Here is a 26143-nt window from a genome sequence, read left to right on the forward strand (position 1 = left end):
ATGTATTTATGATGCACTCATACATCATTGGTAGAAAAATACAAGTTGGTTTAACCCTTCTAGTGATCATTTTGCTAATATGAAATTATCCTACTGATAAGCCTAAGAAAGCATACCAAGATACATGTTTAACAGTCGTTACCATAAAGTGGTTCATAGCAAAAAGTTGGGAAAAAATTTTCAAGTCTATCATTTAACTAGTTAGAAATGAAATACTGTTCTTCCAAGCAACCAAACACTATTAATCCGTTAAAAAGAGACAAGTCTGTTTGTGGTGAATGAGGGAAAAAATGTAAAAAACATTTATTTATTTATTCATACATATATTAGGAGTTAAAAAAAAAAAGTAGAGAAGGGGGTGACTTGGGCTGTAATATAAATGACATTTTTTTTTTTCTCCAAAAGTACACACAAAAAAAACCCTGTAACAATAGTTATCTCTAGGGAATGGGCTGGGGAAAGAAAGTCTTTTTCATTTTATACCCTTCTATACTATTGGAATTTTCTAACCACTTGTTAGTATTACTGGTTTTTTTTTTTAAGAAAGTCAGTGGAGATTATCTTATGGAATTATGAGCAATTTTCATTTCCTTCCTCTACTTTTAGATTTTTAAGAAAACCTATTGCTAGCCACTTTTTTTTTTTTTTTAACAAATGTATCATTTAGAAAAATAACCTAGTTTTCTTTTAGGTGCATACATAATTATCTGAGACAGAAACCATAACTAGACAGTCACACAGAGTATGAGTAGGCTAAATCAAATTAAAAAATGAACAGCTGACTTTTATATCTTCACCACACATAGGATTTAGTTGATCAAATTGCTAATACTTGTAACAAATATTAAATGCCTCAGATATCTTCAAATGTGTCTCTAGAACACAGTAATCTAGAATATAACCATTTAAAAAAAAAGGTAAAAATGAAGTAATCAGATTCATATATTCCAGGCAATCAAAAGCATATTTTCAAATAAACATAACTGTTTGAACTAATTTCTCCCCTCAAACTAATTCCACCACCATTTCTTTGTTATCATCACCTACTTAACAATATAGACGCTGCTAACTAAATCAGAGGTTCTCAAGTGATGGGGATAGAAGCCAGGAAGGAGTTAGATGCCCCTCCTCCAGGTGGAGAAAGCAGGGGAACTGTGCTCACCATTTCTCTTCCTCCATACAAAACTAAGTCACTTAACTTTCCCCTGAAGAATTTGGGGGCATAAAAAAGATTAAGAAAGTCGTGTTGGTAAAACTAGCAAATTGACTACAGTAGTAATAACTCAGAGGATGAATTGCTATTATTAAGCACTAGGAATTCAGAAGCCTAGGTTCCACTCTTAATTGTGCCACAGCCTAACTGCACAACTTAGGACAAATTGCATCAACTCTGCTCAGTTTCATTTTCTCAAAGTAAGATTTAGATATCTTCTAGTTCAATTTCCTTTGAGATCTAAGTTCTTTACTTTTATTATAAACTGCTCAAAAGACCTAACACTACCAAGGAATACTTAGCTAAAGGGATGGGATATGTTTAACAGCCTCTTCTGAAAATTTTTTTTAAATCTAGGACCTTTAAAAAAAATCTCAATTTGCAAAAAGCTTTTTTGGGGGTGCTACTTTATGAATTTCCTATCTACACAAACATAATTTAACAGTCATTCTTATAAGCCATAGAATAAGTCAAACAGAATGGGTCCCAGGTGATAACTGGTACTTGAACAGTTTTATCACTGCAATGAATTTTGAAACCATTTGCAAATCTTTTAAAACATACAGGGACTCAAGCTAACTTCAAGCAAGAAATTTCTATACAGGTGATTACTTTTCTATTTTTACTAATCAGTTTCTTATGGCAGTGTTTTTCTTTTTTTTTTTTTTTTTTTTTAATGTTTATTTTTAACAGAGAGAGTGCAAGCAGTGGAGGGGCAAAGAGAGAGGGGGACAGAGGATCCAAAGTGGGTTTTGTGTGAGCCCAATGCGGGGCTCAAACTCACGAACCAAAGCAGAAGATCATGACCTGAGCCAAAGTTGGACACTCAACTGACGGAGCCACCCAGGCATGCCAGTGTTTTATTTCTGATTTGAAAAACCGATTACTCTCCTGTATAAAAATTCTCTAAAAGTAATCGACTTTTATATATCCTCCAACCAACCTTTTCTACATTATCAAGCACTTTATCACTCCTTCTGAATTAAACTTTATTAGATTCTCATACATTTATCCAGAGTCTTACTCTGGATAAATCCTAAATACACTCAAGTATAAACACTAAAAAGTTCATTACCACTATAGAGAATTATTTAAGGCCTAAATCTACTGCAGTGAAACAAGTTTTATTTAGAATAGAAATTAACACCATCAAGAAGAATGGTCAAGATGATCCTATTTCCTTAAAAAATGAAATCCAAATACACTAAAACCCACTAAGCAAGGAGTGTGTTTTCAAGAGAAATAAATGAAGATGTGACAGTGAATAAACAGATTATGTATCGGTTTTGAAAAGGTTTAAATACTTAAAACTAATATAGAAAAGTAGGTTCATTAAAATCTTCTTCTCTTTATATGATAGCAATATGACCTAGGTGAAAAGATAGGTCTTACACTATGTTGTAGCTTTTCCCCCCCTGGAAAAGAAAAGTCCCATATGTGTTTACAAACCCTGAAATAACAGACAAATTATTCATTCCCAAAGGTCCCTGTACCACATTCCTTATAAAACCCAAAGGATCAACTATTTCTTCCTCTTATTCTTTCTTTCTTGTTGCCTTTGTAAAACTGCAACTACCCTGTAATTTCCTTCCTTTAAGTGTAACTAGGAGAACCTCCTTTTAGAAGGTTGATAAGTAATTTTAAGGGATAAAAAGCAATGAAAAATATTACTAAAAACCTATTAAGAAAAAGAGTATGTGCCATTTCTTCTAAGCACATTAAATATGTTTTTAATGTTAGCATGATTTGAGGAACCATCAAACACATACTTCCTACTTATAGACTGCCTAGGTGATCAGATCAAATATGAAAAAATTAGTATATTATATTCACATCTAAATCAATTTGTATTCAAGAATTAAACACTTCTCTGGAAAAACAAGGTAAGGTCATTCTCCTATGTAGGAAATAACAACAACAACAACGAACCTAGAAGCATAATATTGACATTTTTCTCTGGAGACATGCTTCTTCAATAACCTGTTTTCCCCTCAGATTTATCAAATAAATGTATATTGTTGCTTTGCATTTTCTGTTATTTTACCAGTCAGCTTCAATGCTCAGGTCTACTTAACCAAAAGTGCAATAGCACATTTGATTTATTCTACCAGATGCTTTATACTGGCATCACAAAGAATGAATCTCCTGAGTGCCCATATAAAAATAAAAGCCAGCACTTCTCCATCTATGTTTTAAAAATAACTAATCTCTAAAATCATCCTAATTACTAAAATATTGAAATCAGAACAATACAAACTAATTTTACTTTTCACCTCTCCACCTGTTTAGGTATTTTGTAGGACACAGATGAATGAAGGTTTCCCCATTCTTCTAAATTCACTAAAAACAAAACTATCCAACACTAAAAGATGAATTTTTTTTTTAAAGATTTCAGGTCACTAAATAAATTCACTGAACACAAAGTTCAGGTTTACTCTTCTTGAAATTGAACCATCCATGCGTTCCTTACTGAACATGAGAAATCCATTCTCCAAGTAATGCAATTTTTAAGAAAACTAAAACTTGAAAATATTAGGAAATGATTAGTGACTCAAAATATTGCTTTTCCTCTCTTATGATACAACCATCTTTAATTTCTAAAACAAGAATATTAATATACTCCTATTTACATATTGAGTTTTCAGTGTGCTGGGCAATTAAAATTTCTGGGCGAAGCTTTCTAAACTTAAATTTCACTGTATTTTCAAAAACAAAGTTATTTTCCTTCAATAATAGCTTGCCTTAAAATAGGACTACAAAACTTAAAGCTTAAGTCATTGTGAGCAGCACCGTGAGGGAAGAAACCACATAACCTATTACAGTACACTGCTGCTTATCTAAGAGGCATTCACTGAAAGGGGGAATCCACTGAAGGCTATTTAACAAAATGTAGGTAAATCCAGCTACATACAACCCCTTCCCCAACTTACACATGAAAAAAGGAACACTTAAAAATCTTACCAGGACTAAAATTCCTTCAGCCCAGTGGAATGAATCCAGTCACATTTAAATGAAATACAAAGTATTAGGTTTTCTCCAACTCATGTGCCTTGAAATACAATTCTTTAACCACAAAGAACAAAAGAAATGGAAATAAATCTAAGATCTAAATTTAGTTTTAAATCAAAAGTATTAAATGTTTTTAAAAGATTACTAGCAGTGAAGACTCCTGCTACAGTGAATCTCCTCTTCCTTTAACAGCAAATACTCCACTACAAAAGTACAAAGCCAGTTTCCGTAAGGAAAGCAGAAGGGGCAACCTAAGAGCAATTCCACAAAACAGCTAACTTTCAGGTCCCTCCACTCAACAGGTATATGAAAAAGCGTCCAAATTAATATTTTTCCATAATCTGTATTTCAGTATCCCAAATTCAAAGTACTCACCTAACTCACCACTGACTTCATACAGCAATTAATGAAGACAAATACTGGGGACTGGATGGTAAGAAAATTTTTTTACCTATTCGTGAATTTGGGGATGTCTGAGCCCAAGAAAACGGTAATTCACACAGAAGAAATGCCTTATCAATCATTTAGTGAGGCTCTCACTCAAAGTAGACTTAAAACTCCAAATACTATCACTTCCTGAACTCTAGGGGGTAAGGAATAACGAATTTTTCCGGGGGTAAGGAGGGAAAAAAAAGTATTAAAAAAATCAAATGTTTAAAGGTTTAAATCAGAAACCAAAATTCAAATCACCAGAGGCGTTAACACTAAGTTTCAATGAATCATAACAGTGGTTATTTGCCACGATTTAAGGCCCCAAAATATAAAACAATTACCACCGAAGAAAGGGGGCTTTGGTTAACTCGTTTACTGGAAAAAAAGGGGGGGGGGACCAACATAAAACCTCCCATAAAAGGGGGAAAAAAAGACAATAATAGATAGCCTTGATAGGAAAGGGGGGGGGGGGAATGCCTGGAAAGTGAAGAGGGGGAAAGGTAGAAAGCAACTCTTCCGAAACATAAAGAGAAAAAAAGGTTCTACCTTCGGAAGGAATGGAACTGTTCCGTAGATTCAGGGGGATTCCCCCAACCTAAAGGGCCGGATCGCGAAAGGCTACGTTTATTTCTCCACGCTCATCTTAGCTCCATGAGAAAAATGAGAGTTGAAGGCCATTCTGCCTTACGTTTTCCCCATCAACACGGACTGGATGTCAGTAGCAAACGGGTGGGGGTGACACGGAAGGGCGCAACAGCATCTCGGTGAAGGAGGGAAGAAACTTCGCAAGAAGAGGAAGCGGCAGCTCCTCTCTCTTGGCCCCTAGCACCGGCCGGCGAAGTTGCGCCACCGGCGCCCCTGCCTGGAGGGCGCCCACTCGCCCTCGCCCCTCTCCGCACGCACTACCACGCAGCACTCGACCCTTCAAACTGCCCCCGAAGTCCAACTACGCCTCCGCTTCCTCCTACCCCCGGACCCATCCCAAGTAAGTTCCAAGGAAAGCTCCCGCCCAGAGCGCGGCCTGTTCCGGACAACAGGTGGGCAGTGGCGCCAGCAGGGCTGGGCCTCTCCTAGCCAGGCCCACTCCACTCCTCCCCGGCCAGGGCCCGGGGCGCCCGGCTCCGGGACAGGGAGGGGGAGCTCGCTCCCTTACCTCCGCCATATTTGCCGTACTGACGGGTCACATCTCCGCGGCGGCCGCAGCTGGGTCACGGCCAGAACCCGGATGTGAGAGTCGGCAACGGGACTCCAGCCGCCGCCGCCGCCGTCTCTACCGCTCCCGCCGCCGCTGCCTCGGCGGGAACGCGCAGGAGCCGCCCGAGCGCGCCCACCACACCCCACTCCGCCCCCTCGCGGCGCCCCGGCCGAGCTGGACTGGAGGGAAAAAGCCTGAGCGCGCGCAGGAACAGAGGCGGGCGCGCGCGCGCGCGGCCCCGCGGAAGCCTTCCCCGGGAGGAGCGCGGAGGGGGCGGAGTCAAGGTGGGTGTGGGGGGTAGGTGGGCTTCTCCGCGCGGGGCGCCTCCCCTGCCCTTAGCGGATCCGCGACTCCAGCTGAAGGAGAGGGCTCCAAGGGACCAGAGAGGTCAAGAGAAAGTGCCCAGAAAACCGTGTCCAGCATTCACATCGCAGGGGAAAAGATACGCTACATTCTACATGTAGGCCTTTTTCGAAGAGCATTTGCTGAAAACGGATGTTGCTGTGATGCAACAACGGCAAAGGCACAAAGTGGTGCGCTTTGAAAGCGGTTGTCTCTTGATAAGTATTTCTCTCTCCGTTGATTCCCGACGGGAAATGTAAAATCCCACATCCCCAAACCTTAGAGGTCAGAGATTAAGGGACTGTGGATAGGTAGTATACCATCCTCACATCTCATCTGCTTTTCCTCACACGCTTCCTGAGATGCCAGGAGCAACATAATTGTGCAATGTTTGAATTTTGCACAACTGGAGAAAATTTCAAAATGCGAAATACTGAAAAGCTGCTCTTTGATAGATATAAATAATCTCCGACTTGACTGCAGAGAGGGAAAACCTGCTTATTTGCAATGCCTGAAATGCCTACAGTTTGAAAGTTTATTTTAAAATTTTTTTTTTTTTCAACGTTTATTTATTTTTGGGACAGAGAGAGACAGAGCATGAACGGGGGAGGGGCAGAGAGAGAGGGAGACACAGAATCGGAAACAGGCTCCAGGCTCTGAGCCATCAGCCCAGAGCCCGACGCGGGGCTCAAACTCACGGACCGCGAGATCGTGACCTGGCTGAAGTCGGACGCTTAACCGACTGCTGAAAGTTTATTTTAAAATACTGGCCTAGAACTGCCAATTGGCCTTGAAACCAATTCTAATGACTGCAGGGTCAATGACTGCAAAATAACAAACATGTTTCACTTCCATTACTAACGCAGATACTGGCTAATACAAAGGTGATATTAAAACATGCACTAACACATTTTACTAAACCAGGAGTTTAAGTCTTAATTTCAAAAAGCCCGTTTTCCCTCAAATGTTCAAGGGTTTTTAATGCAATTTCAAAAAATGATTGCCCATATCAACCAGTTCAGTATAAAAAGTCATTCCTTCCAAATGTGATGCCAGCACTATAATATACTGCATAAATGTGCACATACACAGTTTTTCCTTTATACTTCACTTACAGTGCAACATGGGCTGTTTGCTTAAATTTGTATTCCCTTAACAGTCTAGACTCTATTAACCAGTTTCCTTTTTCCAAAGATTCAACATTAACTTGAAATTCTTATGTCCAATAATAATTTGTGCATGAATAACTTGTGCATTTATAGGTATATGAAGCTGCTAAGCGAAAGGACATTACCTGGTAATTTGACAGGAAAAGAGTCCACAGACAGTCTGTAAACCAATTAAACATAAACATCTGATGCACATTTTCTACTGAAAGAAAAGCAAGGGAAAGAAGAGAAAGGAAAACTTTAAGGTTCCCAAATCTACAAACAATTTTTACTGTACAGTATTTTCATTTTATTTTTTTTAGAATACTTATACAAAAGTGTTTTTCAGGATTCCTTGGGGGAATAAATATTTTAGCACAGGTATATAGAAGTACACTACTGAATTACCTTAGTCCTTTGGACTCAAAATAAAAGTCATTTTTTGAAAAGTCAGTTTGTGTTTAAATAGTTTTCACTTTGAGACACTTGATGGAAACAGCTGAAGGCAAAGAACAACTGATGTGCACAGACCTGAGGTGGGTAAAGACAGAAATCAGGGGCCCAGAGGTAGAAACTCAGGCTTTATAATACCATGGGATAAAGGAGTGTTTTCCATTTAAATACCAAAGTTAATATATGAAATTTAGCTGGTTCACAAAAAGAAAAATTTTTAAAAAGTGTTGTCAAAATGCAAAGTACAGGAATAACTTGCTGAAGTCCATTTAGTCTTTGATTCTTCAGTTCAACCTCAACAAAAACATTCCAATTGTGATTAAAAAGCTGGGGATCATGGTCCCTTAAGCTACTGAAATTGTCAGGAAAATCTGAAATTGTCAGGAAAATCCCATCTAGGAGATATCTGAATGGATATCCCCCTCTTATTGATAAATGACTTTCAAGTTTATTAATAATGTGTATCATTTTTACTAATTATAAGTGGCATTATCGTTTAGGGGAAAAATTCCCTCTACATTTTTCTCCTTCCCTTTTTAAAAAAAATGTGAATTCAGTGATTTTATTTTTTTTTTAGGTTCAGATATTCTAAAGATAAAAAGAAATGCCTGCAACATTATAAGTCATTTGTAACACATTACTCCTGAATTCAGCATGGTTTTACTCCCATTTTATTCTTGTGATACACTTATCTTTCAAAATTTTAGGAACCACCTTGAGGAAAGCAAAGTCTTTCTCAAAAACTCTTGCTTACCTCCTCAGTAACAAATATGTAAAAATTAACTGTTCATTAGCCACAGAATCTTAGTGTCTTTAGTCAATTTCTACCCTGTCCAGGTAGGAATCTCTCATTATGTCTCCCGACTACCAGGCTTTTCTGCCTATGCTAAAACACCTCCAATGACTGATGAAGACACTGCTCTTTTCAGACAAAGCTCTATGTTTGGAACATTGTTTTATTAAACCAGAATCTATCTCCTAGTTACTTCCATCCATTTCCCTCAGTTTTTCAGCACTTTGGATTAATTCAACAGATGTCTTCTTTGTATTTAAGTGCAAGCAATCAATATTTATACTTGGAATAACAAAGTATAAGTCTTCGATGCCTATTGATACTAGAAGAGCTAAAAACAAGACATGACAGAGTTAAAAGTATGAGAATATTCACTAATACCTATGAGCTGTTTAAAATCATTAGTTTATATTACGTGTTAATGTGATGTCCAAAATGATAGCTCTGTTACATCATGTAGAAAAATGTTTAAAGTTAAACTAAAAAGTGTGGTTAATTCCAATTTTAGGTGAGGTTTGTGGCTAATGTCCCAAAACAAAAAAAAAATCTCTATACAAAGCCTGAATAAATGCCTCTTTAGCTCCCATTCCCCACCTACAAGCTTCATTATTTTCAGGCAAACTAACATTAACTTTCACCACGTTGAAACTTCTGAAAACTGTTATTATATTGGGAAATTATTTTTAAACAATTTACTGAATACTCCATTAAAAAGTTATTAAACATTTTTTATAGAAGTTATAATACACACACACACACACACACACACACACACACACACGGGAACCCTTCAGTTAGTATTTTCCTTTAACAAAAGCATTTTAAGGTCACAATTTTACTTCAACCAGTACCTTAAACTGACCAATAAATAAATGTCTCTGGCAATTTACATATACCTAAGAAATATAACCTGTTATTCAGTACCAATACCTGATGCAAATGTAAGTACTATATATCCATACTACATAAACAAAATGTTATGCAACTCAGGTACCTTTCAAAATGCTCCAAGAAAATATCTATAACAGTTTACTCTAGGGCTGTTTGAATGAAACAGATGAATGCAGCGCATTCAAAACGCTAACAACAAATTCTCTACCTAACAATTTTCAGAGTCCATGAGTCCCTTTTGAGACTATTTGGTAAACTATTTACTAAAATTTCTATTTAAAAGTGACAACCTACACATTATGTGCAGGTAAAAATTTATGAATAGCTACCAATTTGGTTGAAAATACCTAAATATCAAAAAACTTAAAATGGCATTTTAGATAAATTGAGAGTTTACCTTTACTTTAGTAGGCAGAATGCAGGTTACAAAGCAGTAATGCATTACATTCGGAAGCCCCACAGCTATGCAAGAATCAGCATCATCTTTTTGTTAGTTTGGTTTTTATTATTAACCCTACCTCAAAACACTTACATAGCCTTTTGGTTCTTCAAAGGACAGTCTTGTTTTTTTTCACAATTTTTACATAGAGTTTTACCGGGCGACCCCTTTTATCACAAACTGATTTTTTTCCTAATAGTCCTAATATTGTCGACATGTTATTTTTATCTCACCCAAACTCTGGAAATTATTGGCCCATCATCAGTTCTCAAACACTGGAATATACAGGAAGAGTAATGTAATATTTATATTACTTGAGGGAGTTTGGATTTTCCCTCCCTTAATATCCAAGTGTGCCCCTGCCTACCAGCATCACATCCGTCTTGTCTGCATTGAACCTCAACCAGTTGGTTCTTAACCACGTCCGAAACTCAGCCAGGCACTGGGAGAATCGAGCCACCACACCATCTGGATCAAAGGAAAGAGAGCCTCAGTAGTAATGAGACCAGAGATGATGATACCGCAAGCTCACCATGTCTCTAATTCTCAACCTCTCATTTTTAAAAAGATGGCCAAGAATTAGGACAAGGATCCCATGACAATTTTAGGAAAACATTAATGGGCCTTGGGTCATGCCATTTGTAAAGAAATAAAATCGACCCAATAAATAGGTCGCCTCATTCCATCCATGATTGAAGAAAGAAGGTTCGTTCAGTCAATTCCACGTCATCTGGGCTAAGCGGCCCCAGTAGACGGGTGAGTCTGTAACTGCACAAGCTTTTCTGCAAAATTAAGAGTTTTAGCGTTGGAGGAAGCTTTAAGGATAACTGGGGCCCAGAGAGGGGTAGTGACTCGCCCAAGGTCACACAGCAAACGAGGACCAGAAATGGGCTCCCAGCCAGGGATCTTTCCAAGAAAAGCTGTAAAAACAAGGCCATTTCAAGGAGGGGGAGGCATCTGTCCCCAGGGATCTTCCCATCGGGCAGGAGAACCTCGTTCTTTCATATTAATGCCCTCTTCAGTCTTCCTGCCCTCCCTCATTCCCTTCAAAAAGGGCGGCTTGCCCAGGACCCTGCTCACCACCGGGACTGCAGTGCGAGCAGAAGCCTCCCAAGGGAGGGCTGGGACCGAACCCGGATCTACAGGGGAAAAGAGGCGGAGCCACAGGGGGATGGTCAGCTTAGCCCCACCCCGACCGAATTCGGGAGCCGACAGGAGAAAGGGGCGGAAGCGAACTGCGCGAGACGAACTCACACCGCAGCGGATTCCCAGCGCACCGCGGCCGCCGGGGAAGATCCGCGCCGCCGCCACCGCCAAAGCAAAAGACCGGGCTAGGAGGGGGTGCGCTGTGGCGGACAGCTGCGCATGCGCCCAGAGGGGCGACGCACTCGGGGAGGGGAAGCGGGCCGGGCGCGTTCTCTCTCAGCCCCTCCCCGGAAGTTAAGGGTCTTCCGGGCGGTACTCTATGGTGGGGGAGGGGAAGGAGAGAAAGGGGACCGAGGACACTTTAGGAGCCCCTCATCCCAATCAGGACTAGGAGAGGAGAGATGGTTTATGGAGGCTGCACTTACAGCCGCTGCCGCTGCTGCCGCCGCCACCTTCACTGCTGCCGCCACCGCCTGAAGAAGCCCCATCCATCCGCCTGCAGCCGGGGAGACTCAGAACCTGGGAGGGGCCTGGGGCCCGGGCCGCCCGCCTCCTTTTTCTAGTCGTCGTCCGGGGCTTCCTCTTGCTCCACCAACCCTCTGCCCTCCCCTCCGCCTCCGCCCTCCTCCTCGGTCTCCAGCCGCCAGCCAACCGCGCGGCCGCTTGTTGAGCCAGGGTTCCTCCGTCTCCATGACGCCCGGCAAACATTCCCGAGCCTCAGCCAGAGCCGCTAACGCCGAGGGTTGGGGTACAGGGACTCCAGAAGCAGCCAGGGAAGGGGTGGCCCACCACTCCACAGCCTGTCGCAACCATGCCTATCTCTCCAGCAAACAGCCGCAAGCAACAGAACCTCTGGTTGTAAGTTCCGGCGCTAATCTTCCTGGGTCTCGGAGGAAGCCCCTTTAGATCCAGTCTCTTAGTGCGTCTGGGTTCAGTCATCCCTCGAAGCTCTCATACCGCAGTGTCGCTTTCCGTGGCCTAGTACAGCCTTTTTGAACCCCCTACTGCTGTGCTTGCTCTACGGGAAAGACCTACTTTGTTTAGAACCGCTCCTCCTCCTAGCATTCCTGGGGTGGTTTTTCCGGTCTGCCGGGTCAAGCTTGTTGCCCCCATTCAATCCTCAGCTTCAGTGAGCCAGAGGACTGAACTTTACTAATGCTCTGTCGTCGAAGTTTTTTCCTGCTTCCTCATGCTATCGTGCTTTTAAAACCCATTCCTGCTAATGTTCTGCCATTTCTGCAACACTTGAACGAGAGGTTGGAGAAGAGCACACAACTCTGTGGACTTGTTTCGCTTACAACTTCAAATGGTTCTTTAGTGCTGCCCAGCAATTGCACTAAAGTTTTCTGATTCATCCATTCTCCCACACTTCCGGACCACTTTTGTTCTCTTCTCAGACCTTCAGCATCTCTCCTCCAATCTCCACTAGCTCAGCTAATCTTTAATAGAACTTGTTGAAAGTTCTTGGGGAGATCCTTACATTCTCTCCAGAATATGGTTCTCAGGGTCTTTTTTCCATTCCACCACAACACCAAAATAGTTTGCGTGAAGGTCAGCAATAGGCGTGCATCCAAATGCAATGGCCATTCTTAACCCTCCTACTTCTCAAGTTTTGAATCACTTCGTTTGGTTTCTTGGACACCAGCCCTCCCTAGTTCTCTCTTTGGTTTATGGCTACTTGTTTTCAAATTACTTTGCTGGTGGTAACTTTTCTTCTTTTCATATCTAAATACTGGAGTGTTGCTGGGGTCAGTTTTTAAACACCTTTTTTTTCACTATTGCGTTATGCCTTTAAAAATCACCTATATACTAATGACTCACAAGTTTATATTTCTAGCCAGCACCTCTTCCAAAATCCAGACTTTAAAAAAATCAATGTCTGCACTTAGAAGTTAATAGGCATCTCCAAATTTATATGCAAAACTAATCCCCCCCCCAACCCCTTATATATTTTGCAGTCTTTGACATTTCAGTAAATGAGAGTTTCCACTCTTCCAATTACACAATAAACAACCTTGGAGTTTCCCTTGACTTCATTAATGCCCCACTCCATCAGCAGATTCTATCATTTCTACCTGCAAAATAAATCGAGACTACCTCCCTAATGTAAGTCCCTATCACATCACAGTAACCACCTAAATGGTCTTCTAATACCCCAAACTTAGTAATCACTGTGGCTCTTCTCAAAACCCTCCAGTTTTTCTATGTGAGTAAAAAGCTCATGTCATTACAGACCCACAGGATCTCACCTTGGACCCTTTCCTTTGGCTCATTGTTTCACAGCAATGTAAGGCACATTATTTTCCCATTTTAAGACTTATGCATTTGCTGTTCTTTGGTATATTGCACCCCCAGTTAGTCTCATGACTCACATTTCCTTCACGTGTCACCTTAACAAAAAATCCTTCTCAGGGCGCCTGGATAGCTCAGTCAAGCGTCTGACTTTTGATTTCAGCTCAGGTCATGATCTCATGGTTCATGGGTTCCAGCCACAAGAGGTTTCTCTCTCACTCTCCCCTTCTCCCTCTCTCCTGCCCCTCCCCCACTTATGTGCACGTTCTCTCTCTAAAAACTAAAACATTTTTTTTAATCCACCCGTCATAAAATAATAATATTTCTAATTACCAATATATCCAGTTCCTCAACCTTGGGTAAACTTATCCATAAAACTTATCCCTCCTTGGTATATGATACACTTTTTCATTAGTCTGTCTTCACCCAAATTGCCGAACTCCATGGAACAGGCATTTTTGTTTTGTTCACTGCTATTGCCTTCAATGAAGAAGGCACTCAATAAGTATTTGCTGACTGAACCTAATATTGGTTACTGCTCATCCTGTCTGATTTTTGTTTTACTTGTAGGTATGGAAATCTGAAAGTAAAACTGTGTTGAATTCATGTGAATTTTTTTTAAAAAGTCTTGTAACTCTCATAGTAGCTGAGAGGATTAGAAAAATTCTCTTGGGAATTTCTTACATAATGACAAATTCGTAGGAAATTACCTATTAAGGAAAGAATCAGGTGGGAGATGGGAAGTAGTATAATCTTCATTTTTTGAGATAGCCAGGTTACCCAATTAAAGCAAAATTTCATAGACTTTAAAGTTTACAACCATTAGTTTGACCAGTAACCAATGTTATTTCTCATCTTTCTCCTTTTAGGACTTAATCCTGAACTTGAAAAGAATCTCATAAAACATGTATTTACCAATTTTCCATTTTCTCACTCCAGTTTTTCCTATATTAGATCTTTTCTATTAGCTTAGGAATATGAGCAATCTCCTTTCATGGTAAAAACAACCACTCTTTCTTCAATGCTTTTATCCCACTTCTCTGCCTAGTTCCTCCATTCTCCTTTCTTACATGTTCATTCATTTCCTTTTGATTCTTTCTTAGAGTTTTCATGTTACCCACTTTTTCTATTAGAGTCCTCAGCATATTTTTTTAAGTTTATTTATTTATTTTGACAGAGAGAGAATCCCAAGCAGGAAGAGAATCCCAAGCAGGCTCCACGCTGTCAGCATAGAGCTCGTTGTGGGGCTCAATCCCACAAACTGAGATCATTACCTGAGCCAAAATCAAGAGTTGGACCCTTAACCGACTGAGCTACCCAGGTGCCCCTAGAGTCCTTAGCATATTAATCATAATTATTTTAAATTCCTATTCTTGACAATTCTGAAATCTCTGCCATATCTTAGTCTGGCTGTAATGCTTGCTTTGTTTTTTCAGACTGTTCTTTGTCCCTTTGATATGCTTTGTAATTTTTTGTTGAAAACGAACATGTTGCATCAGGTAATATGAACTGAGGAAAATAAGCCTTTAATGTGAGATTTTGTGTCTCTCTGACTGGAAATTGGGCTGTGTGGTGGGTTTTTGAGGCTTCAGTTTCCTCTGGTGTCCTTGTTTTTGTCTCCTGTTTTTTAGGTTTCCCTAGAGACTCCTTCATAGAGTCTGAGCCTTGCATTTCTTCCCATTCCAGTCCCCTGTTACTGTACAGGTGACCTCTTGGTGTGGTGATAAGATGTTGGGGGGAGAGGAAGTGTTCTATAATCCCATGACTAGTCTTAGTCTTTTAGTGGGCGTTTGTCCCTTCACTGTGACCTTCATAAGTGTTTCTCAGATTTTTTTTCCTTAGGTGGAACAAGAAGTCTAGAGGGTCTCGGAGTTGTGTATTTCCTTCCCCCCACATTGGTTAGGCTCTGATAAAATAGTTTTCCTTGAGGGCAGGCCTTTGTTAAGGAAAACTGAACATTCTGAGTATATTTTAGAATAGTTATGCCCTATCTCCCTGCTGAAATTATTAGGGAGTTTTTCTCTGATCATCCCAAGAGCCCGATGAGTCTCATGGTGGGCCTCCGTGTGAGGCTGGGCCCTCAGGAATTTTTACCTTTCAAATTAGTCTACACTCAGTCTCCAGCAATTAGTCAGTTATCCTTTAAGTTTTCCTACCATTTGCTGGCCCTAGTTGCAAAGTTTCTACTCTCAGTAAATTGTGATTCTCTGTTTTCTCCTGCCTGTCCAAATTTCAGGCCAGTGGTTTGCCCATAAACTAAATGATGGATCTGAAAAACCTGTTGATTTTCAGTTTGCTAAGCTTTTTTCTTGTTATAAAAATAAGATTGATGACTTTTGTGGTCTTTACATGTTGGACCAGAACATCTATGTTCACTTTTCAACCCTTGCAATCTGTTGTCTCCATTTCTGTACAGAAACTATTCAAAGGTCAATAATGAGTTATCTAAAGGTTTCAAAAGTCACCAAATTCAATGGGCTTTCTTCTACCTCTCTGCAGCATCTGACAGTATTGATCTTCCTCAATAAATTTAAGTTATCCCTGAACTTTACTGGTTCAAATACCTCTTTTCTGATTTCTTTTACTATCTCCAGTTTCTCCCCTTGGTTCTATTACCTTCTTTTTATGCCTTTAGGTTTTTATTTTGGGACTCAGTTCATTTCTTATCATCTCCATACAGATATTCTCAAATCTGAATCTCCAGCTTTCACTTCTATTCCTTAAAATTCACTTTACTCTTGCATTTTTAACTGCTACCAGACGGCTCCATCAAGATATCACTGATATCTAATATGAACATGTCTACAATTTAACTTCTTATTGTGTTTTAGAAGTGAAAAGTAATTTAGGGGCACCTGGATGATTCAGTCGGTTAAGTATCTGACTTCAGCTTAGGTCATGATCTTGCAGTCTGTGATTTTGAGCCCTGCATCGGGCTCTGTGCTGACAGCTCAGAGCCTGGAGCCTGCTTCAGATTCTGTGTCTCCCTCTCTCTCTGCCCCTCCCCCGCTCACACTCTATCTCTCTGTGGCTCAAAAATAATAAATAAATATTAAAAAAAAAAAGTGAAGACTAATTTAATCATCACCTTAACTCAATGAGATAGGTACTATTATTAACCTTAATTTACAAATAAACAGATTAATAGCCTCTGAATTATTGGATGAATTTGAGCATTTAAATTGACCTTTGAGGGGCGCCTGGGTGGCTCAGTCGGTTGAGCGTCCGACTTCGGCTCAGGTCATGATCTCATGGTCCATGAGTTCGAGCCCCACGTCGGGCTCTGTGCTGACCGCTCAGAGCCTGGAGCCTGTTTCAAATTCTGTGTCTCCCTCTCTCTCTGACCCTCCCCCGTTCATGTTCTGTCTCTCTCTGTCTCAAAAATAAATAAACATTAAAAAAAAAATTTTAATTGACCTTTGAGTTTTAGTTTTCTTATTTGTAAAACATGACTATTAAATATCTTACAAGTTATTATAAGAATTGAACTAGAGAATATAGATGGAAGTTCTTTGAAATTTAAAATTTAAGTAGTATTGTTATTATCTGTTACCAATTCTGATCAGTTCTGTATCTGCTGTCTTTTAAGGGTGCCTGAGTTATGTTTTAATCAGGTATGTAAGACCCTTTGACAGGGAAATAACTATTATGAGGGGAGAAATTTTTTTAAATACTCATGGATCCCTAGAAACAGGATACATGGCATGCCATGCCACACAGGGGACCACATGGGAAAGCACAAGAGCCAGTCTGGAGGTAGAACAAGCAAGAAGAAATATGGGCACGAACCTTTATTGTGGTTTCTGTGGGAAGAACAGACAAAGCAGAATAAGCAAGTTTACAATGAGCTCATTTAAATAATTTCAGAAGGCTCTGGTTATAGGGACTATCTCTAATTGTCTGATTCCTGTCCCAAGGGTGATTAGGGCAGGTGGATAGTGGCCCAGAGAATGAGATCTCCGTGACAGCCTGATAAAGGTTGTTAAGGGTTTAGGCTCTGGATTGGTTGGTTTGTATAAGGGTGCTTATAAGTGAGCCCTTACTGTGTATAGGCATCCATTAGCCTTGGGAGGGGCATTCCCTCCAGGATGAACAAGTTCTTAGATGTCAAAGCATCAAAATGCAAAGATGAAAAGACATGCTTAATACATGGTATATGTTGTATTTGTTTTATTTCTACATCTGCCACCTGTGTTAAACCTTGATTACTTCTCACTTGGACTATTCCCATAGCATCTTAACTAATGATCTTACTTCTAGTATGTGCTGCATAGAGCTAAATTTTTCTGAAGCATAGTTTAAGTCACTTTACTCTTATGCTTAAAAACCTTCGAAGACACTCTCTTGCTTGTGTAAAAAATTCCAGACTTAGCCTGGCTGTTTTACTTTTATAAAGGTTAGCTTTGTTTTCCTTCATGTATTTAATTGAATCATTTAAGATTCCCTGTATATACCACATGCTTTTCTACCTTCATTGTTCACAAAGATTTTTCCTCAGGGTGCATCTTTCATCTTGCTCCAATGCCTTTGTCCCCCTTCACCTCCACCCGCACCAAACACAAACACACATTTATATGCACACTCCAAATATGTCTTTGGAATCCCACTTAATTCAAGACCTAACTCAGATGTCACTCATAATTTCTCTGTTCAAACCTCTCAGCCAAAGTCATCTTAATACAACTCTCATTTCATCTTCTGTGTACTTCTTTTGAGCCAAATACAATTTTGTACTTGATTATAATCATATACACGTTTTATTTCTTTTATTAGACTATAAGTTCCTTAGGGTCTATATCTGATTCATATTGTATCTTTGCCAGTGTTTAGCACAGGGCCTTATGTATAGCAAGTGTTCTATAAATAACTGGAATGAATGGAAGAAATGTATTTGGTTTAGGTTGGAATTACCATCATTTCAAGAATGAAATCCTGTCATTTGCAGCAACGTGGATAGAACTGGAGGGTATTATGCTAAGGGAAATAAGTCAGAGAAAGATACATATCATATATTTTTACTCATGTGGAACTTGAGAAAGTTAACAGAAGACCATGGGAGAAGAGAAGGAGAAAAAAGTTACAGAAAGGGAGGGAGGCAAACCATGAGACTCTTAAATACAGAGAACAAACAGGGTTGATGGGGTGGGGGAGGAGGGCGGGAAAGGGGAAAATGGGTGATGGCTATTGATGAGGGCACTTGAGATGAGCACTGTGTGTTGTATGGTTGTATGTAAGCGATGAATCATGGGAATCTACCCCCCAAACCAAGAGCACACTGTATACATTATATGTTAGCCAACTTGACAATAAATTATATTAAAAAAAAATTACCATCATCCCATTAAACTAAGAAGGGGCTAAAACAGAAACTTTTTCACAAGCCACACCTACTTTTCTTTTTGTGGTTATTTCATAGATTTGTGTATATGTAGTATGTTTTTAATGTCATTTGCCTCTGTTTACATGGAAGTGATCATCAGGAGTTCTTTCTACAGATACCAATTGAATGCCTTACATTTTTCAGTTATTGCCCTACATAATGAAGTTACAGGAGTCAAAACAAACTAGGTCCCTGCTTCAGGAAACTCCAGAATGTGCAGCTGTACATGACCACTTGTATTATGACTCTATTTTCAGGTGTAGTAGCTTTCAAAGTGGTTACCTCTTCCCGAAATCTCAAAGTGGTTATCTTCTCCAATTTGCCTCTATTGAAATATCTATTTTCTAATGTAGTTAGAGACATACCACAGATTTTTTAAAATGTTTATTTTTCAGAGAGAGAGAGAAAGTACGCATGTGCGTGCAAGCAGGGGATGCGTAGAGCGAGAGAGGGGGACAGAGGATCCAATGCAGGATCCATGCTGATAGCAGAATGCCAGATGTGGGGCTTGAACTCACAAACCATGAGACCATGACCTGAGGTGAAGTTGGACCCTTAAACCAACTGAGCCACCCAGGTGCCCCATACCATAAATTTCTAACATAATTGGCTACAGGTACTTCTTTTAATTTCTTTCAAAAAGTGGTCTGTATTTTCTGATTGCCTATCAGGCAGAGTGCTAATAGCTGGACCTGAAATTGTGGACATGATAAACATGGTTCCTTCCCATAAAACTTAGAATGTGGAGATTTGGGGGGTCACTGATAATGCTCTCATAAGATCCCAGTGACTACCTAATTGATAGATATAACATCATTCACTAATTCCTTTCTATTGGGGTCCTATGGGAAATAAAAGAGGAAGAACTGATTTATGAGTAAGTGTGATATTTCATTATGCATCTATTCAGTTTGAGATGTCTTATAGATATTTAGCTAGAGCCACCCAGTAGGCTGGTAAACATCTGAGTATGAAGATTGAATGTTTTGAGTTAGATATAATGATTTATTCAACAAATATTTATTAAGCAGCTACTGTGTGTTGAGTACTATTGTAGGCATTAGGGATATAGCAGGGAACAAAACAGACCCAAATTAAAAAAAAAAATTTTTTTTAATTTTTTATATGAAATTTATTGTCAAATTGTTTTCCATACAACACCGAGTGCTCATCCCAAAAGGTGCCCTCCTCAATGCCCATCATCCACTTTCCCCTCCCTCCCACCCCCCATCAACCCTCAGTTTAGTCTCAGTTTTTAAGAGTCTCTTATGGTTTGGCTCTTTCCCTGTCTAACTTTTTTTTTCCTTCCCTCCCCCCCTCCCCCATGATCTTCTGTTAAGTTTCACAGGATCCACGTAAGAGTGAAAACATATGGTATCTTTCTCTGTATGACTTATTTCACTTAGCATAACACTCTCCAGTTCCATCCACATTGCTACAAAAAGCCATATTTCATTCTTTCTCATTGCCAAGTAGTATTCCATTGTGTATTTAAACCACAATTTATCCATTCATAGGCTCTTCCCATAATTTGGCTATTCTTGAAAGTGCTGCTATAAACATTGGGGTACAAGTGCCCCTATGCATCAGTACTCCTGTATCCCTTGGGTAAATTCCTAGCAGTGCTATTGCTGGGTCATGGAGTAGGTCTATTTTTAATTTTCTGAGGAACCTCCACACTGTTTTCCAGAGTGGCTGAACCAATTTGCATTCCCACCAACAGTACAAGAGGGTTCCTGTTTCTCCACATCCTCGCCAGCATCTATGGTCTCCTGATTTGTTCATTTTAGCCACTCTGACTGGCGTGAGGTGGTATCTCAGTGTGGTTTTGATTTGTATTTCCCTGAAGAGGAGTGACATTGAGCATCTTTTCATGTGCCTGTTGGCCATCCAGATGTCTTCGTTAGAGAAGTGTCTATTCATGTTTTCTGCCCATTTCTTCACTGGATTATTTGTTTTTCGGGTGTGGAGTTTGGTGAGTTCTTTATAGATTTTGGATACTAGCCCTTCGTCTGATATGTCATTTGCAAATATCTTTTCCCATTCCATTGGTTGCCTTTTAGTTTTGTTGATTGTTTCCTTTGCTGTGCAGAAGCTTTTTATCTTCATGAGGTCCCAATAGTTCATTTTTGCTTTTAATTCCCTTGCCTTTGGAGATGTGTCAAGTAAAAAATTGCTGCGGCTGAGGTCAGAGAGGTTTTCTCCTGCTTTCTCCTCTAGGGTTTTGATGGTTTTCTGTCTCACATTCAGGTCCTTTATCCATTTTGAGTTTATTTTTGTGAATGGTGTAAGAAAGTGGTCTAGTTTCATTCTTCTGCATGTTGCTGCCCAGTTCTCCCAGCACCATTTGTTAAAGAGACCGTCTTTTTTCCATTGGATATTCTTTCCTGCTTTGTCAAAGATTACTTGGCCATACTTTTGTGGGTCCAATTCTGGAGTCTCTATTCTATTCCATTGGTCTATGTGTCTGTTTTTGTGCCAATACCATGCCCATGCTGTCTTGATGATTACAGCTTTGTAGTAGAGGCTAAAGTCTGGGATTGTGATGCCTCCCACTTTGGTCTTCTTCAATATTACTTTGGCTATTCGGGGTCTCTTGTGGTTCCCTACAAATTTTAGGATTGCTTGTTCTAGCTTCGAGAAGAATGCTGGTGCCATTTTTAATTTTTTTTAAAAAATCTTTATTTTTGAGAGAGAGAGAGAGACAGAGCACAAGCAGAGGAGGAACACAGAGAGAGGGAGACACAGAATCTGAAGCAGGCTCCAGGCTCTGAGCTGTCAGCACAGAGCCCAACACGGGGCTTGAACTCATGAACTGTGAGATCATGATCTGAGTCAAAGTCAGATGCTTAGCCAACTGAGCCACCCAGGTGCCCCTGAACAAACCCAAATTTTGACCCCCATGGAACTTAAATTCTATGGAGTGGGGAGACAGCTAATTCATAAGATACATAAGTAAAAGATACATTATGTTGTATAAGTCCTATGGAGAAAAATAAAGCAAGGGGATATGAAATATTTAAGAGGAGGAGTATTTGACATTTTAGATAGAGGAGCCAGGGAAGGTCACACTAAGAAGGTGATTTTAAGTAAAGACCTTCGAAGAAAGGATGCTAAACATGTTTATTTATTGGGAAAAGCATTTCAGGTAAAGAGGAGAGCAAGGACAAAGGCTCTGACAAGGAAATACGCCTGCCAATATCAAGGATGCCATTGTGACTAGAGTAAAGTATATAAGGGAGAGAATATTGAACATAAAGTCAGAGACCTAACTGGATGCATGTAGGACTTTTTAGGTCATAGTGAGGACTTAGGCTTTTACTCTGAATGAGATGGTAAATAAATGGAGGGTTTTAAGCAGAGCAGTGACATGATCTAATTTGTGTTTTAAGGGATCACTCTGGTTGCCATGTGGCGAATGGACTTCAAGGGACTGATGTTAAGCAAGAAGATGAGTTAGAAGGCTACTGCAACAATCCAAGAGAGATAGGATAGTTATTTGTACCAGGATGGTGGCAACAAGGAAGATAACAAAATGGTTGGATTTGGGATATATTTTGAAGTTTTTTCACCTGAGCAACTGAAAGAATCACATTATCTTTGACAAAAAGGGAGGGAGACTGCAAGAGAAGTAGGTTTGTTGGACAGGGTGAGGGCGAGATTGTCAGAAGCTCAATTTTGGACATGCTAATTTTGAGTCTGAGATGTCAAGTAAGGAGATGGGTATATAGGTCTAGGTTTCAGAGGATATAGGTACAGTTAGAGATATATATTTGGGAGTCATTATCATATAGATGGTTTATAAATCATGCATTGTATGAGTTCACCTAGGCTATGAAATAGGAAGAGCCCAAGGATGAACACTGCAGAAAAAGTAGAAGGAAAACCGGATAAGGAAAGTGTCCTGCAATCCAAGTTAAAAAAAAAAAAAAAAGTCAAAGAACAAAGAAGGAGCAATGTAAATTCTGCTGGAAAGTAAGATGAGAACATTGGCATTAATAGTGTGGAAGTGACTGGACCTCGGTAAGCGTTCTTGTGGTGGAATGATAAGGGCTAAAACCTGACTGAATCAGGTTCAAGAGAGTATAAATGGAGGGATATTAGAAACAAAAAGTATAGGGGTGCCTGGGTGGGTCAGTCAGTTGAGCTTCCCACTCTTGATCTCAGCTTGGGGCATGGTCCCAGGGTTGTGGGATCAAACCCTGCATCAGGCTCTGCACAGAGTGTGGAGGCTGCTTATGATTCTCTCTCCTTCTGCCCCTCTCCCCTACTCACACGTGCTCTGTGTCTCTCTCTCTCAAATAAATGAATACGTTAATTAATTAATTACTTTATTAAAAAAAGAGAAACAATAAGTACAAATTGTTCTTTCAAAGGAGTTGCTATAATTAAAGGAAAGATGAATGAATGGTAACTGGAGAGGTAGATGGAATCAAGAGAAATTTTTTAAGATAAGAAAAGAATAGCATGTTTACATGTTGAAAGGAATAATCCAATAGACTGAGAAAAGTTTATGATACATGAGAGAATTACTAGAGCAATGTCCTTGAATAGGCAGGAAGAAATGGAATTTAGTACAGGAGTAGAGAAATTGACCTAAGCTGGAATCATAGGTAATTTGTCCAGAGTAGGAAGAGAAAAATAGAGAATGTAGACATAGATATAGACAGGTGCATAGTTGTGACCGTGGCAATATTTGAAAGTTACCTGATTAGCTCATTTTTCTCATTTAATAAGCTGAAAGTAAAAATGGGAGAGGAAATGTTGATATTCAAGGAGAGAGAAGTATGAAATAGTGACCTCAGAAGGTGTACTAAAAAGTGAACCAAAAAAAAGATGCAGTATGATTGCTGGCACATTAAGGGCACACTTTATTTTTTTTTCCATCTGGAAGTACTTTATTTTTTTTATTTTATTGTTTTTAATTTACATCCAAATTAGTTAGCATATAGTGGAACAATGATTTCAGGAGTAGATTCCGTAATGCTCCTTACCCATTTAGCCCATCCTCCCTCCCACAACCCCTCCAGTAACCCTCTGTTTGTTCTCCGTATTTAAGAGTCTCTTATATTTTGTCCCCCTCCCTGTTTTTCTGTTATTTTTGTTTCCCTTCCCTTATGTTCATCTGTCTTGTCTCTTAAAGTCCTCATATAAGTGAAGTCATATGATACTTGTCTTTCTCTGGCTAATTTTACTTAGCATAATACCCTCCAGTTCCATCCACGTAGTTGCAAATGGCAAGATTTCATTCTTTTTAATCGCCAAGTAATACTCCATATATATATATATACCACATCTCTATCCATTCTTCCATCGATGGACATTTGGGCTCTTTCCATACTTTGGCTATTGTTGATAGTGCTGCTATAAACATGGGGGTGCATGTGTCCCTTTGAAACAGCACACCTGTATCCCTTGGATAAATGCCTTGTAGTATAATTTCTGGGTCGTAGGGTAGTTCTATTTTTAGTTTTTTGAGGAACTGCCATACTGTTTTCCAGAGTGGCTACACCAGCTTGCATTCCCACCAACAATGCAAAAGAGACCCTCTTTCTCTGCATCCTTGCCAACATCTGTTTTTGCCTGAGTTGTTAATGTTAGCCATTCTGACAGGTGTGAGGTGATATCTCATTGTGGTTTTTATTTGTATTTCCCTGATGAGTGATATTGAGCATTTTTTCACATGTCAGTTGGCCATCTGTATGTCTTCTTTGGAGAAGTGTCTATTCATGTCTTTTGCCCATTTCTTCATTCGATTATTTGTTTTTTAGGTGTTGAGTTTGATAAGTTCTTTATAGATTTTGGATACTAACTCTTTATCTGATATGTCGTTTGCAAATATCTTCTCCCATTCTGCCGGTTGCCTTTTAGTTTTGCTGATTGTTTCCTTCGCTGTGCAGAAGATTTTATTTTGATGAGGTCCCAATAGTTCACTTTTGCTTTTGTTTCCCTTGCCTCTGGAGATGTGTTGAGTAAGAAGTTGCTGCGGCTGGGGATGCAGGGCTGGTTCAACATTCGCAAATCAATCAACGTGATACATCACATTAATAAAAGAAAAGATAAGAACCATATGATCCTGTCAATCGATGCAGAAAAAGCCTTTGACAAAATCCAGCACCCTTTCTTAATAAAAACCCTTGAGAATGTCGGGATAGAAGGAACATACTTAAAGATCATAAAAGCCATTTATGAAAAGCCCACAGCTAACATCATCCTCAACGGGGAAAAACTGAGAGCTTTTTCCCTGAGATCAGGAACACGACAGGGATGCCCACTCTCACTGCTGTTGTTTAACATAGTGTTGCAAGTTCTAGCATCAGCAATCAGACAACAAAAGGAAATCAAAGGCATCCAAATTGGCAAAGATGAAGTCAAGCTTTCGCTTTTTGCAGATGACATGATATTATACATGGAAAATCCGATAGACTCCACCGCAAGTCTGCTAGAACTGATACAGGAATTCAGCAAAGTTGCAGGATACAAAATCAATGTACAGAAATCAGTTGCATTCTTATACACTAACAATGAAGCAACAGAAAGACAAATAAAGAAACTGATCCCATTCACAATTGCACCAAGAAGCATAAAATACCTAGGAATAAATCTAACCAAAGATGTAAAAGATCTGTATGCTGAAAACTATAGAAAGCTTATGAAGGAAATTGAAGAAGATATAAAGAAATGGAAAGACATTCCCTGCTCATGGATTGGAAGAATAAATATTGTCAAAATGTCAATACTATCCAAAGCTATCTACACATTCAATGCAATCCCAATCAAAATAGCACCAGCATTCTTCTCGAAACTAGAACAAGCAATTCTAAAATTCATATGGAACCACAAAAGGCCCCGAATAGCCAAAGTAATTTTGAAGAAGAAGACCAAAGCAGGAGGCATCACAATCCCAGACTTTAGCCTCTACTACAAAGCTGTCATCATCAAGACAGCATGGTATTGGCACAAAAACAGACACATAGACCAATGGAATAGAATAGAAACCCCAGAACTAGACCCACAAACGTATGGCCAACTCATCTTTGACAAAGCAGGAAAGAACATCCAATGGAAAAAAGACAGTCTCTTTAACAAATGGTGCTGGGAGAACTGGACAGCAACATGCAGAAGGTTGAAACTAGACCACTTTCTCACATCATTCACAAAAATAAACTCAAAATGGATAAAGGACCTGAATGTGAGACAGGAAACCATCAAAACCCTAGAGGAGAAAGCAGGAAAAGACCTCTCTGACCTCAGCCGTAGCAATCTCTTACTCGACACATCCCCAAAGGCAAGGGAATTAAAAGCAAAAGTGAATTACTGGGACCTTATGAAGATAAAAAGCTTCTGCACAGCAAAGGAAACAACCAACAAAACTAAAAGGCAACCAACGGAATGGGAAGATGTTTGCAA

At 39.7% G+C, this 26143-nt stretch overlaps 2 protein-coding genes across 11 annotated transcripts in view; one reads left to right on the forward strand and one right to left on the reverse strand.

Annotated features, from left to right (window-relative positions):
- MIER1 (MIER1 transcriptional regulator) overlaps positions 1-11769 on the reverse strand; it is a 60819-nt gene extending 49050 nt beyond the window's left edge. The window contains exons 1-3 of one of the 10 annotated variants that reach the window (XM_047868835.1): positions 11487-11769; positions 10283-10383; positions 7486-7559 (exon numbers count right to left, since the gene is read on the reverse strand). In XM_047868835.1, the coding sequence (XP_047724791.1) occupies positions 7486-7559; positions 10283-10383; positions 11487-11769 (458 nt within the window). Of the gene's footprint in view, positions 1-5200; positions 5764-5807; positions 6040-7485; positions 7563-10282; positions 10384-10995; positions 11254-11486 lie in introns of those variants that run through there. The other 9 variants (XM_047868828.1, XM_047868826.1, XM_047868829.1 and 6 more) reach the window with 9 other exon arrangements.
- The window catches only part of DNAI4 (dynein axonemal intermediate chain 4), an 86796-nt gene continuing 72404 nt past the window's right edge, over positions 11752-26143 (forward strand). Inside the window, 2 exon segments of the mRNA XM_047868824.1 lie at positions 11752-11810; positions 11812-11919. Coding sequence (XP_047724780.1) covers positions 11752-11810; positions 11812-11919 — 167 coding nt within the window.

Source organism: Prionailurus viverrinus, chromosome C1 (genome assembly GCF_022837055.1).
Source record: "Prionailurus viverrinus isolate Anna chromosome C1, UM_Priviv_1.0, whole genome shotgun sequence".
Classification (NCBI taxonomy): domain Eukaryota; kingdom Metazoa; phylum Chordata; class Mammalia; order Carnivora; family Felidae; genus Prionailurus; species Prionailurus viverrinus.